This window comes from Notechis scutatus, chromosome 4 (genome assembly GCF_049901735.1).
Source record: "Notechis scutatus isolate UNSWTSFEM ecotype Mainland chromosome 4, rNotScu1.2, whole genome shotgun sequence".
Taxonomy (NCBI): Eukaryota; Metazoa; Chordata; class Lepidosauria; order Squamata; family Elapidae; genus Notechis; species Notechis scutatus.
The window spans coordinates 36,258,725-36,273,223 of record NC_142012.1 but is presented as its reverse complement, the minus strand read 5'-3'; the positions used below and the strand labels follow the sequence as shown (position 1 = coordinate 36,273,223).

Genomic DNA, 14,499 nt, shown 5'->3' with positions numbered 1-14,499 from the left:
CATTCTGGATGAGTTATGCTTCAGTAGAATCTTTGATCTTTGAGCATTGTTATTGTACCAGGTTTTGGATAAAACAAAACCAATAGGAGTTTAGAGTGATTTTTATAAAGTGAATAAGCAAGATTGGCACATGTTTTCCTTTTGCAGTTTCCATTGTAATATAGCCCCCCAAATAATGGCCTGCCTCACCATCTTCCAATGCATTCCGTTCCCTGTTTGACCATAGATAGTGATATGTCAACATGGCCTGTTACATCACACTGTGCCGTCTTCCTAATATTTTCCTTCCTTTCCTACTGCTTTCCTGATCTGTCATTGCTATCTATGACTTTTTCCCATTCTCATTACCTTCCCACCAAACAGTTCAGCCCTGATATCCACACTTTAGTATTTAGTTGGAACCAGATAGCCCTATAGTATTTCATTTTGTTTCAGAATGAAACTCATTTCATTTAAGAGAACAATCAACTGATGCCAGCTGTGTCAAGTACAAAACAATTTATGAATTCACAATTTTCTATACCCCTAGCCAAAATCTTGTTACCAAACATGTCATGTAAGTAATCTACAAATAAATGAAAGGATGTGCTACGCAACGAGAACCCCACCTCTGTGACATCACCAGGGACGCGCTATCTCAATTTCTCCTCCTGAGTCTCAGCAACATCTGACATCACCAGATTTCTGATTTGCGATCTGGAAGTCCTGCTTATGAGATATGGAACTGCAAAATAGCTTTAAGATGAAAAAGGTTGAATTTTTAAGAAAATCTAAAATCAATTTGCTTACACTGTTGCACAATCAGGAATAAAGGTAACTTCAACACTGGGAAATTACCATTTAAAGTTTTTGCACAATCAGGAATAAAGGTAACTTCAACACTGGGCAATTACCATTTAAAGTTTTTTTCAGTTTAATATGAAGACATTTCATAATAGGTTAAAGTTTTACTGTTGAGGAAAGCAGTGACTTAGATTCTTAGCATAATAGTGGAAACCTTAGATATCTACCTCAGTAGCCTCCAATTATTAAATCTGAGGACTCTATCAGTTTCAGTGCTTATCTCTTACAAGTGCTATATCAACATACACTATTTTTATTTTTAATCTTGAACCATTAATATTATTATTAATATTAATATTATTTGAACCATTTTTTAAAATATAAAATATACATTGAATGAGTGGGAAATCCCAAAATAAATTATGTGTTATAAAATATCAGCATTAATTTCTGCTGTTTTACTTAAAATACATTCAATTTAAATAGCCAACCAATGATAAAAATGCATAAACATTAATCATTCTCATAAAACTTTGTTAGAATAAATAGCCTTTTAAAGTTCAATTTAAAAAGTTTAATTTAAGACACGATTCACAGAATCAATGTATTTTAAATATTGTATATCCATTGTGTATAATTAGAACTAGTGCCATCTCTTAAAAGTATGCTCCAAAATAATAACATCTACTGTATCACAGTAGATTTCCAGTATTAAACTGATATAAATCTGGTGATAGAAATACTATCAGCCCAGGTGAATGATAATTCTATAAACCATCTGCCAAAGATGCAAAATACTGAAAAGAGCAAATAAAGTAGAACAAGACTGAGCAGAGGTAGTTAGGAGATCTGTTCTTGTAGGCTCTCATATCTGATTGAAAATGCAATAAGTCTTTTGTACACCACTTCAAGTAGTAAGAGAGAAAGAACGACAATTCCACAGATGGAACCAAATGCCCAGCGGGGTCCTAAGGAACTGTAGAGTTGACTGACAAATACCGGGCCCAGAATACGTGCACCACTTCCACAAGCAGTTAGCCATCCCATATAAATACCCTAAAATAGATCAGATTGAGTTTAGTGTTAATGACAGGTTTTAATCCTGAAATATTCAAACAAAATCTACTATCATTCTCCCAGTTTGACATTAGCAAATTAGCACCACTATCATCATCATTAGTAATAATAGCAGTAGCAGTATTAGGATTTATGAGATGGCCTGATTGTCAAACAACTCAAGGTGGCATATAAGCTAAGTTAAAAATAGTATAATATTAAAAGAACAAACTATCAATCTTTAAGGAAATACAAAATTTAAAACAGATTGTAGCATATTCATAAATTCATGAAACTCTTCTGCCCAAGGCCTGATGGAAGAGCCAGGTCCCTGTAGGATAACAATAATAGCTTTTAGTAAATTATTGCTGTCCTGAAAAAATCTGACTCTCATGCACAAAACATTCAGTAGCTCAGCTTTACTAAAAACTTTGATAATCTGAAGGGATAAAAAAGTTTTTTGATGAAGTAAGACTATTACAGGAAGCAATTCATAGCTATATTGCACCAAATCATGTGAGCTAGATGATAAAATATACTGATGCTATGTAGTTCTATCCTTTAACCAAAGCATGACAAAAACCAATCCCAAGCTCAGTAATCTACCACTTGGCAACTTATTTTCCAAAACTGTTAAACCTGTTAAAAAAATATCTGCCTAAATTTAAATCTTACCTGAGGTGTTGGCCCTAAAATTTTTGAATACAGAGTATATGACATCACATTACAGGCTGGATAACCCAATCCTATTAGAATGTCGGAAGTGATATACTGGCCCAGATGAATTACTGGAGTATAAGTGCACCAAGTTTGTATACTAGGACATCCTGTTGCTTCAGATGTATTATTGGATGAAAATTCAATTTGTGACATCCACAAAAATGCAAAGGTTTCACCAAAAATCCTTCTTGGAGTAGAATTATTCCTTATGTCTGAAAATATACAAATAAATACCATATATGGCCACATGTATTCATCAAAGATCTTAAAATAATTCAAACATTTAAATTTATACCTGCCCATTGGATATTAGGCAACTGATTTCCCCAAGGTAACAGAACAAAGAATCCAACCAAGATAAAGACTAGACCTCCATAAAGGATTGCACGTTCACCAATCCTGTTGAATAATGAAATAAAATTACAGTACCCATATTTTATTCAAGGAAAATTTTCCATATTCAAAACCCGAGTCCTTTGTTTGAAATGATTTAAGTATCAGCGATATTAGGTAAATAGATCACTATTGGAGAAATGCATTTCCCCACAGCCATTTGTATTTTAGGACTTATCCCTTTTTTTTAAATCAGATTTTGTGGAAATAAATATTGTACTGAAACAGTATAACTTGAACATATTACCTTTTAGAAAGTTCTTTAACTGATAAAAACACAACCACTGATTCAATGCCAACAGCACCAAGAATTAAGCCATTGATAACCACCGCTTTTTTTCTGGTCCACGCATACATATCCATTGTTAACGGTGTAGCTATGCTAAAAAAATATAATAAAGATGTATTACATTAAATATAGTAGAGAACTTTCTGAATTTCAGTGTTCACCAACTATCTAATTGAGAATAAAAACTGCAAGAAGCATTTGTACTAATAACATATTACAAAAAGCAAGTGCTACAAATAGAAATGTTTCAAATTCAAAATCATTTAAAGAAAAATATTGGTCCTTGGAGAAAAAATAAAGACTAAAATACAAATTGTAAGTTTTTATAATAAAATTTTATGCAGAACACTGAAAGAGATTAACATTTCACAAAAAATATAGTATATGAAGAAAAATAGCAAGTGCAAGAAAATTGACAGTTACATAAAACTATGTGAAGAAAAAATTCTAATTAGAAATGTATGACAATATAGTTGAATATGTATAAATTATATAATTAGATAAAAACATGATTTTATGAGATGCCATTTCTATATTTACTGCTAGAACAATATTATTTTATCCAGTTGGACTATAAATTATTTTCTAAAGTATATGCTTGATAAATTTCTCTCTGATAATGCATGTGTAATCCTTCTGTGAAATTTTCTCTTAAAAACTTAACTTGTGATTTATTCTGAATTCTGAATATAAAATTAATTTAATTATACATACAGGCTAGAAATCAGGAAACCATGAATTCAAGTTCCATTTTAGCCAAGACAGACAGTTGATTGACCCACCTGACAGTATTGTTGTGGGGGAAAATAGGAGAAAGGTGTGTTGGATATATTCACTGCTTTGAGTTACATGTTAAAAAGTAATAAAGGCGAGATATAAATAAATAAATAATAGGAAGGCTGAAAGTGATGTATTAAATCTGTTACGGTAGTAAGAAAAAGCTGTTGCAGCCGACCTTATTCACAAAATTATGAAGAAATGTAAGAAAGATCATTTTTTTAAAAAAAGATACAAAAAACCAAATACTTACGTTTCAAAAACTGCAAAAATAAATAGGATAACAAAGAAAAGAAAGTTTGTTGATACCACAGCCACATGATCAATGTATCGCTGATTATCTTGAACCACTTCATTATTTTCTGTATTTTAAATAAAAGGTAGCCAATAAAATAAAGACCTAAATAGCGTTGATATAGATGCAATTATTTTAATTATTTTGAAAAAATCTTAGTTCATGAAATATTCATGAGATTTATGGACATAGAGGACATGCAGCTCCTTTAGCTCCCTTTTAATGGCAGAACAAGACAGAAAGCTATAGCTAAGTATAATTTCCCATTTATTACAACATGGCACTACAGCTGATAATGAATCTAGCATGTACATTAGAATTCTGGTTAACTGCACCTTTCCAATTTATTGCAATATTTGCATGAAAAAAGCAGAGTTCATGAATCTTGTTAATCACATTGACAAATACAATTCAAGCTATGCATTCTCTCCTCCCATTACCATAGTAGAAGATATCTGGGACTTGATAAATAAGTTTCTGATGTACATGAAATTAGAACCTGTGGTTCAACCAATTTCAGAAGTTTCCTAATCTGGAAAGTGACTGATGTCAGGAGGCATATAATTGTGGACCTAACACTTGTTTTGTTCTGTTGCCTAAACAATGATAGTTCTCTTGGACTAATAACTTGTCAAAGTGTAGATAGCAGTCATGGCTAGAAGGATCTTTACACAACTTTGTGTTGTGCATTAGTTGCACCCTTTCCTGGGTCAGAAGTCCCTGCACTCAGTCTCTTAAGCTTTGGTCATCTGATGCTTGAATTACTGCAAAGTGCTTTATATAGGGCTATACCTGAAGAGCATTCAGAAGCTATAACTGCTGCGGTGTTGCGGGCAGTGGCCCATGTTACACTGCTGTTCCATGAGCTGCACTAGCTGCCAGCTTGCTTCCAGATACAATACAAAATATTGATTATCATCTTTAAAGCCCTGCATGGCATGGGTACATGTTATCTTAGGAACCATCTCATCCCAATGGGATGGCCTGCCCCATCCATAGTGGCAGAAAAGACATGCTGCAGGTCCCATCAGTCAAGGAATTTAAGCTGGTGGGATCCTGGAGAAGAGCCTTTTCTGCCATGGCCTTGGAATATCTTGCTACCCTAGATGAGATCCAGTCTCAGGCTTCTGATCTTCCATAAGGGGCTGAAGACCTGGTTCTGCCAGTTGGCCTGGGGCCCCAATGGTGATGTATCATGTTGGAGATGGTTGATGGATTAAGAGAAGATCCTACTTTCCCCATCTGCACCTCTTATTCCCTTCCTCTCTGTCTCTGAATTGTAATTTTTATTGTTATTAGAAATGCTTGTTTTACTTATTTATTTACCTTTTATTGGCTTTTAATGTTATAAGCCATCCAGAGCAAGATGGACAGCAAACAAATCTAATAAATAAATAGCTATTTCCAAATTGGGCTGAAAGATTTTTCTTTCATTAAGAATATAGAGGGGTCTACAAAGATCAGGTACATTGCTCACTTTCTGCAGCATGTTTAGAATTTGATACTTTAAGATTCCTTCATACTTTCCTTTAGAATTTTAGTGTATATTTAGATATTAATATTTATCTAGAAACTGCATTGTAATAATACTGACATAGGAATTCATTTTCACTGCAGCTATATCCCTATCCACAATAAATTGCAACCATTAGTGTGTGCTTGTGAATCACCAAATCTAATAAACTTGATTTGAAGTTGCAATTAATTGCTCAGACTTCAAATATATATCCCAAAAGCTATCACCTACATCCTTTGCACATTATGATTTGACACTATTCCTACCTATATTAGCAAGTATATTAAAATATATTTCGAATTACCTTCAGTTTCAGTATTAATACTATTTTGTGGTCGTCCCAAGTCATCTACATGATGCTCTCTAAAAATTAAACAACAACAATAATTGAATATACCAAAGAAACTTTCAATATAATTGACAGTTTGTGTTGAAACAATGTTATCTGGCACAATTCTTTGTTAATTCAATTATGCAACATCTTGTTTTATGGATAAAGTCTTATAAACACTCTGTATAAATAACTTGAGAATAGAATAGAAGCACTTGTATGTTATTTTAGAGAATTATACTCATTGATAAGATTTAATAAACTTATCAAACTAAGATCTATCATAGTATTATTGATCAAGAAATACTAAAAACAAGTACAAAATCCACAAATTACTCCTTTCGTTCTTTTCTTGGTTCATAATAAGAACTAAAGAAACTAAATGGACTAAGCAATGCAACCCAACAAGACAGACACAGTCTTCAGACAGTAATTAGGACTGCAGAAAAAACAATTACTACCAACCTGCCTTCAATTGAGGACCTGTATACTGTACAAGTCAAAAAGAGGGTTGTGAAAATATTTACAGATCCCTCACATCCCGGACATAAACTGTTTCAACTCCTACCTTCAAAACGACACTATAGAGCATTACACAACAGAACAACTAGACACAAGGACAGTTTTTCCCCAAACACCATCACTCTGCTAAACAAATAATTCCCTCAACACTGTCCAACTATTTACAAAGTCTCCACTACTATTACTATTAATCTTCTCATCACTCCTTATAACCCATCCCCTCCCACTTGTAACTGTATGACTGTAACTTTGTCGCTTGTACCCTTACAATTTATATTGACTGTTTCCTAGTATGATTTGATTGCTAATTGTACCCTATGACTATTATTAAGTGTTGTACTTTATAATTCTTGCCTCTTGATGAATGTATCTTTTCTTTTATGTACACTGAGAGAATTTGCACTAAGACAAATTCCTTGTGTGTCCAATCACAATTGGCCAATAAAGTATTCTATTCTATTCTATTCTATTCTATTCTATTCTATTCTATTCTATTCTATTCTATTATTTCTATTCTATTCTACTCTGAACAGAGATTTTATGTACAAATTGAAAGACCTTTCTTATAAATATTAACAAGTTTTTAAATTTCCAATTACCTAAATACAGCAATTATCAGAACAATATTAATAATTCCTAGAAGACTTCCAAATAAAACTGGAGCTGTGTACATGTTCAATTGAAGATAAATTGCTTTCCATGAGATTCCTTTTTCCCCAATAAGTGAAAAGAGAGTCTGAAAAACTAAGAGAAAACATAAGTTTATACAACTGAATTTTAACAGTAAGTATACCTGATGTTAGTTATAAAAAAAATATAGAAATTTTATTGCAGCAGCTGAAAATCTAATTAAATAAATGAAAAAAAATGAATTAATATTCAACTTCTGATTAAAAACTCCCAAATAAGTTACATAGTTCTTTTAGTTTATATTAATATTTTTCCTTGACACGCACTGCTTCAAATTTTATTTAATAATAAACTGTCTGTAAAAAAACTAAATGAAAATTATCTGAAGTCAAACTGGCACTACATTCTATTCCTTAAAACTCAAGCCCCATTTATAAATAGTCCTGTACTCTTACTATGTTTTTATGTAGCAAATTGCAGTTTAAATATGTACACATAGATTAAAATATTTTTCTCCCGCAACTGAATCGTTTGAAGAAATTGAGAATACAATATAGATTTATACCTGGTCCCAGTATGAATCCCACTGCCTGGCAAGCACTAGTATTTGCCATGGCATTAGTTCTTTCAGTAAGAGAGGTGGCACCAGCAATATATGAGCGAACTACTGCTACATTTCCTAAAACAAAACAAAACAGTGTTTATCTGGAAAACCTAAGGCACATATATATATTTTAACCATACGCATAAGGTAGCTAAAAGCCCAACAAGATAGTATGCAAAATCTTGGTATTTTGTCTGCTCACCAAATCTATTTTAATAGGTCTTGTTACTACAGAAATTAATAACTAAAAAGATGCAAAAGAACCTTTCTCTTGAAAACAATTATTCAGAAATATCAATGTGCTTCAGAAAATCTTTTAGAAACTTGAAATTAATCAGGAATAATTATTTCATAGCATCACTCAGGTGTGAAATCTGAGTAAATTGCCTTTGATTGGTAGTAAGTTCCTTGAATTTTTTTTCATATGAGAAAAATCCATAAAATATGACAAGTACTTTTAAACTGATATCTCAGGGAATCTTTACTACTCTGATGAGTCTCTTACTTAGAATATTATATTTTGATTCTCTAATCCTACAGAAAGCCATGGCACAAACATTAGTAAGTAGGATTCTGGAAAACCTTTCAATCTATATGTTGAGACAATCAGCATTATACATTTACTCAAGAGGTTTTGAGTGCCAACTTGGGGTAGAAATATCTCAAGGGCCTGAGATTTTGATTTCTCTAATGAACAGCTAAATTGCCTTAAATACATATAGCTACCGTACTAATCTAGCAAACTTTAAATATTTCTAAAATTACCTGCACCAAACCCCACCAATGCTCGAGCAGCTAGCATGTAGTATTTGTTGTGTGAAGGGGGCAAATGGACATAAGCATAGAGGAAATTGGCAGCTATTGAAATACCAGTTGAAACCACGAGAGGTTCTCTTCTTGGCCTGCAATTAGACCACGTTCCAAAGAATGGAGAAGCTATCATCTGACCAATGCTGTATGAAGCAATAATCCAGCCCAGAAAACTTGGATCTGCAGTTTTATCTATCTACGGAAACCATAAACACAATTTCAGCAATACTTTATTAATCAGTAGGACACCGTAATTAAAAATATTCAATCCTAACAGATATTATGCTACTAAAATATAGGTAAATATTAATGAAGAGAACATTTTTAATTACAAGACTAAATTAGAGGACCCAGCATTTATATATTACATCTTGCAGACTATTAATTGCTAAATTAAGCTTATTAATAACTTATGGAATAACACTGTTAAACTAGCATGGACTGAAGTTTTAATTTAAAACTAGTCTATGAAGCACTACCTGCCCACATAATAGTTACAACAATAGGATTTTTAGCAGCATCACCATAAGGAGATAAGGATACACATTCCAAATGGTAAATGAATGGTTGCTGAATAATTTATATATCATTGGGTGGCTGGTACAATTTGAAAAGGATCAATGGCAAAAAATATTTTGAAGGATTGATGTCATGCACTTTCCTCTTTTTCTTTATTATTTAGATTTATAAACATATTTTGCTCAAGAACTTAAAAATGGCAATCAAAACATCAATTCTCTAAAATAGGTTAGGGTGAGGATGTTGATTGGCTCAGTCGCCCAATCAGCTTCCATAACTGACAGTGGGCGTGAGCCTGTTCCTCCAAATCCTAGTCCAACACCTAAACTGTTACTCTTCGGTACGTTTCTATTATAGCTGTTCCTCTTTTCCAAAACATGAATCTCTGCAAATTATGGCACTTGTCCTCTTTAACTGTGTTGTAACGCAACTGATTGCACCATTACACTAAAACCTAAGCTCTCCTATATCTCACCATCTTATATTTCTCCAGAAAATAATTATGATGGTTGTTATGTCCTGACGTCATGGGACCACCTTTTGCAATCTTCTGACAAGCAAAATCAATGGGGAAGACAGATTCACTTAACAAACGTGTTACTAACTTAATTGCAGTGATTCACTTAACAACTGTGCTAAAAAAGGTTATGAAATGGGGCAAAACTCACATAACTGTCTCGCTTAGCAACATAAATTTTGGGCTCAATTGTGGTCGTAAGTCAATGACTATCTGTATATTATGTAAAATAATCTTTGAACAAAAATATTTTATTTATAAAGCCATTGTAATAACTGTAAGCAGCATACAATTCTCCCTCCATAATCTGGATTTTTAAAAAATCAAATCAGAACCATAAATTATTATGTAAGACCAGGAAATAATTGCAATCCATTCCCGTCAATTAAAACTATTTCATTAGTAGAGGGGAAAGATGGGGGAATATACATTTTCTTGGCAATATTTTTTGAAATGGTTTACCTATGCCTCCTTTCTAGGGTTGAAAGAGAGGGTGGCCCAAGGTCACTTAGCTGCTTTGTGCTGAGAGCAGGACTAGAACTCCCAGTAAACTAGTTTCTAGCTTGGTGCTTTAATCACGATACCATACCACTACAGCTCTCAGATGCCTAAGTTAGTATCACACAAGTAAAAATTTAGGTGATTCACAAACCTGTTGAAGATAGGGCCATATTGACATAATGACAATAGAGAAACCTGCAACATAAAGTAGTTTAGTTATTTTTCTCCAGTACTTTTTTGTCATCTACTGACCATATTCAGAGAAATAAAAATACAGAATTCCATACAAAAAAAATGGAGTTATGTTATTTTGGAAAAAGAAAAAGTTCAAAAACTCCAAATAATTTTAGATGGAATGTTTAACCTTGTCTTGCAAACTTTAATGATATTTCTAAGAAAATTAAACTATCTATAACAAAGCTACACCTTATCCAATGACACTTGGTTATATAGTTTAACTACAGAAGCGAATATGTATCATCCTAAAATATCTACCTTCAAGAAAAAGGAATTCAGTCAATGGTAGGTGCATATGTGGAACTGTTTCCATGGTACTATATCACTGTGAAAACTCTTTAATGTATTGTACACATTCTTCTGCTTCTTTTAATGAAACCCCACAAAAGACTTCATTAGTTATCATCCATTATACAAGGTGATCCAGAAATCTAGAAGGTACTTCATACCATTTTATCACAAACCACAATATTAAGAAAAAGTCAAGGCAAACTACATAAGAGAGCTTATGAACACTGACCTTTTTTTAAAAAAAAAGTGAGGAAAATAATGGAATATCTAGCCCAATCAGACTCCAATATGCTAAAAATTATTTTACATATTACAACAGATACTTAGTGGCATTACCTTCATCAGCATGGACACAGAATATATTGGAAATAGAACCATGCTATTGATTCTGCTGAACGTTTGCTTCAGCCAGGCATAATTCCACCTGGTCCCTACATGTTTATGAACAAGTTCCTGAGTATTTTTATTGTGACAGTTGTTTTTCCTTTTGGGTTAGTTGATAATGCTATAGTCTAGTATTATTTTGTTTTTGCTAAATCCTAAATAGATTACTGAGTATAACCTACAAATGAGCCAAAAAATTAAATAAAACAGTTTGCTATATAAGAATTTCTACACATTTTAATTAATATCAAATTAATCAACATAACACTGTTATATTAAAACAATGATTGGTTAGCCAATTTTACAAACCAACACTGCTGAAGAACATTGTAAGATACATTATTCGAATGGATCTCCATCGACTCTTGTAATGTTGCAATGTTTCCATAACATCCTTAGATCTGTAAACAATATTGTAATATTAATGAGATTAATGGTAATGTGTCAAATACTCACCATTCTTCAACAAATTCTAACTCAAGTGTTAGGACTATATGTTACTATATTTACATTTAATAATTTATTCCTATTTTGGTATGATTGAAATCACTCTCTGATGCATGTCATCATGTATTGGCAATGCCCTGTTCTATTTTACAGAAGTCAAATTCACCAATTGCTATACAAAGCATGAATTGGACACAAATACATCAGGATGAATTTCAATATGGACAAATGCTAAATCCTAAATTTGGGTAGAAAATATCAAAGACATGAGCATAAGTTGTAGGGGATCATACTGGACAGCAGTTTATGCATTAAGAAGTTTACAGCAAATGTTCAGAGGATAGAGTTGATTGGAATGTAGATATCAGCTCCTTCCCCTAATCGTATTTAGACTTCCAGCTATCCCAGCTGAGAACAAAGTAAGCTGTCAGATTTGTATGTTTGTATGATTTGGAGACGGGAAGCAGCTCGATAACTGGCACAAGGGCACTGAATGCTGGGTAAATGCATTACAAAAAAGTGGTTACATTATCTGGAGGTGATATGGGGTCCTTTGACCTGGAGGAACAATGCAGGTGTTGAGATTCTGGTGTGTTAAGGAGGGAGCAGGCAATAACTTTGTCATGAGGAAACACAGAAATTGAAGAAATTTTTAACATTGATGTCAACCCCTTTGATGTAGGCTAGGACAAGAAATATTGGCATGCAATTTGCAAAAATCCTCTATGAAACAAGATGATGACCCAGTCACAATTTGCAAATTGGGTGGCTATATAAACTTATTAAAAATAAATATATACAGACCTAGGCTGCATACACAAAAATATTTGCAAGATCAGGAGTCATAACTCCTCTCTATTTTACATTGGACAGAAAGCATCTACAGTATTGTGCTTTAAGAAGGGTCATAGGAGGGCTTGGACTGTCAAGAATTTAAGGTGCCACACTAAACTCCCCAAGATTAATCAGGGTTCCCTCTAAAGAAAAAACATAAAAAATATATACACTTAATACACTCAAATAAGGGGAAAATAACATGGGTTTTGTTATTTGTTAACTAACATAGTTACCTTGTATTTTAATTTGATTTATTTTCTCTTTTAAAATTATGTTCAGATTTATTAGCTTTTAACATTCTTAAACTGATGAACAAGCTGGAGACTACCTCCAGATAAGTTTGTTAGTACAACTTGGGTCTGGCTTATCTCTTTTATGAACTCTAAATAACCCTTTTCCCTACAATTACACCACTTCTGACATCAGACCTCATTTTAGTGAACATTGTGAAATATTATAGGATTATAGAACATGTTTGACTACATGTAATTGATTTCCTATGCAAAGAGGAGGTTGCTTTTATTCTGTCCAATCAACTTTCCTCTTACATTTTCTTTGTGTTAACTATAAAAAGGAGGGGAACATGGGACTCAAAATTTTCTCTCCCTTTTACATAGAGACCCCACTTTATCAGGGTACCCTAATAAGCTGCTTTTCAATGATCTTCCGACTCAGTTGCTTATTGGGAAGGTAAACTGAGGCAGAACCTAGAGTCAGATTTGGCTTTCACAAACAATGTTATGCAATAAACACCCTAAAAAACACTATTCAATATTGGCATAGGGCAGAGGTCTCCAACCTTGCAACTTTAAGACTTGTAGACCTGAGTTCCCGGAATTCCTCAGCCAGCCATTCTGGGAGTTGAAGTCCACAAGTCTTCAAGGTTGGAGACCCTTGTCATACCATAGTCTAAAAACTTAAGAGATCTGAATATAAAAAAAACAAAAAGTCTGTTTCAAGTACACACACCCCATTTAAATATATACAAAAACACCTACTGTGCCTTATCAATAAACCACCTTGACCTTCCATACATATTTTATTAACAATGCCACAGACAGTAGGTCAAAAATTGATTAAGATTCTTTAACACAGATTTATTTAGCCTCTGCCATCTACAGATGTCATGCAATCTGATATACAACGCTAATAAAACACATTACACATAAATACAAATACCTGTATCACTTATATTAAACAGATACCACCGATTTTACTTGCCTATAGGATATCACCATCAGTTGTTTTGGTTTCTTATATTCATATAGAAATTCTTAAATCTGAGTTTCAAGGCTAATTTCACTAACACCGATTACTACAGGCCTCTCCTTACGCACCAAGGCGAGCAGCTTACAAGAAAGCTGAATTCATTTATACTACAATTCCCAGCACCTTCAGCGTGAGACAACTTGAGTTGCCGATACAGAGGACTGTGACTCCATCGCTTCTGGAGTCCAAGTGGATCTCCCCCACACACATCCCGCTCTTTCAGGCCGAAAAGACTCCCCCTGGCAAATAAGAGCCAAGCGCGGTCGCCCATCTATGCACCTTTCGTCTCCGTCTCCGTTCAAAAGAGGCTGCTCCCAGTCCTCGCTGCTTGCGGGCTCCAGAACAGCAGCAGCCATTGCCAACTTCGAAACGTCCGAGTTTCAACCTCCCCTATACGTAGAGCCAACCCTAAATCTTCCCTCTGCCAAGGGAGCCCCTGAAGCCTCGTCTTTTTTTCCGGGACGAGGCGAGAGGCGACTGTCGCGTAGCCAAACAGCAACCACAATAAAGCGAGTCAAGGCAACTGCATAGGACAGTGGTACCTGTGGACTACCCCAGGGGTGTCCAACCTTGGCAACTTTAAGCCTGGAGGACTTCAACTCCCAGAATTCCCCAGCCAGCAAAGCAATTGTCACGTGGCCAAACAGCAACCACAATAAAGCGAGTCAAGGCAACTGCATAGGACAGTGGTACATTGCTGAGGAATTCTGGGAGTTGAAGTCCTCCAGCCTTAAAGTTGCCAAGGTTGGACACTTTGGACTACACAAAGCG

General features: G+C 34.0%; 1 protein-coding gene across 2 annotated transcripts; it reads right to left on the bottom strand.

Moving 5' to 3' along the window:
• Window positions 1-889: 889 nt before the first annotated feature.
• MFSD8 (major facilitator superfamily domain containing 8) lies at window positions 890-14,437 on the bottom strand. Of its 2 annotated transcripts, XM_026667014.2 has the most exons (12): window positions 14,008-14,437; window positions 11,485-11,576; window positions 10,415-10,458; window positions 8,682-8,922; window positions 7,878-7,991; window positions 7,282-7,426; window positions 6,134-6,192; window positions 4,272-4,380; window positions 3,200-3,334; window positions 2,855-2,958; window positions 2,515-2,771; window positions 890-1,839 (listed from the first exon to the last, which is right to left on the bottom strand). In XM_026667014.2, the coding sequence occupies exons 1-12, from the start codon at window positions 14,082-14,084 to the stop codon at window positions 1,624-1,626; spliced, it is 1,593 nt and encodes a 530-aa protein (XP_026522799.2). In that variant the 5' UTR covers window positions 14,085-14,437; the 3' UTR covers window positions 890-1,623. The 2 variants fall into 2 exon arrangements, with proteins under 2 accessions (XP_026522799.2, XP_026522801.2); XM_026667016.2 differs by lacking the exons at window positions 11,485-11,576; window positions 14,008-14,437 and adding an exon at window positions 10,759-10,955.
• Window positions 14,438-14,499: the final 62 nt, after the last annotated feature.

What these genes read in the sequence shown, in the direction of transcription:
- MFSD8 (XM_026667014.2), bottom strand. Translation starts at nt 14,084, where the DNA reads ATGGCTGCTGCTGTTCTGGAGCCCGCAAGCAGCGAGGACTGGGAGCAG. An exon ending in AATGTTCTTCAGCAGTGTTG is followed by an intron (nt 10,459 to 11,484) that starts GTTTGTAAAATT and finishes TTTATGTTGCAG; the next exon opens with GTTTCTCTATTGTCATTATG. An exon ending in GGGATTCATACTGGGACCAG is followed by an intron (nt 7,427 to 7,877) that starts GTATAAATCTAT and finishes GTTTTCTCTTAG; the next exon opens with TTTTTCAGACTCTCTTTTCA.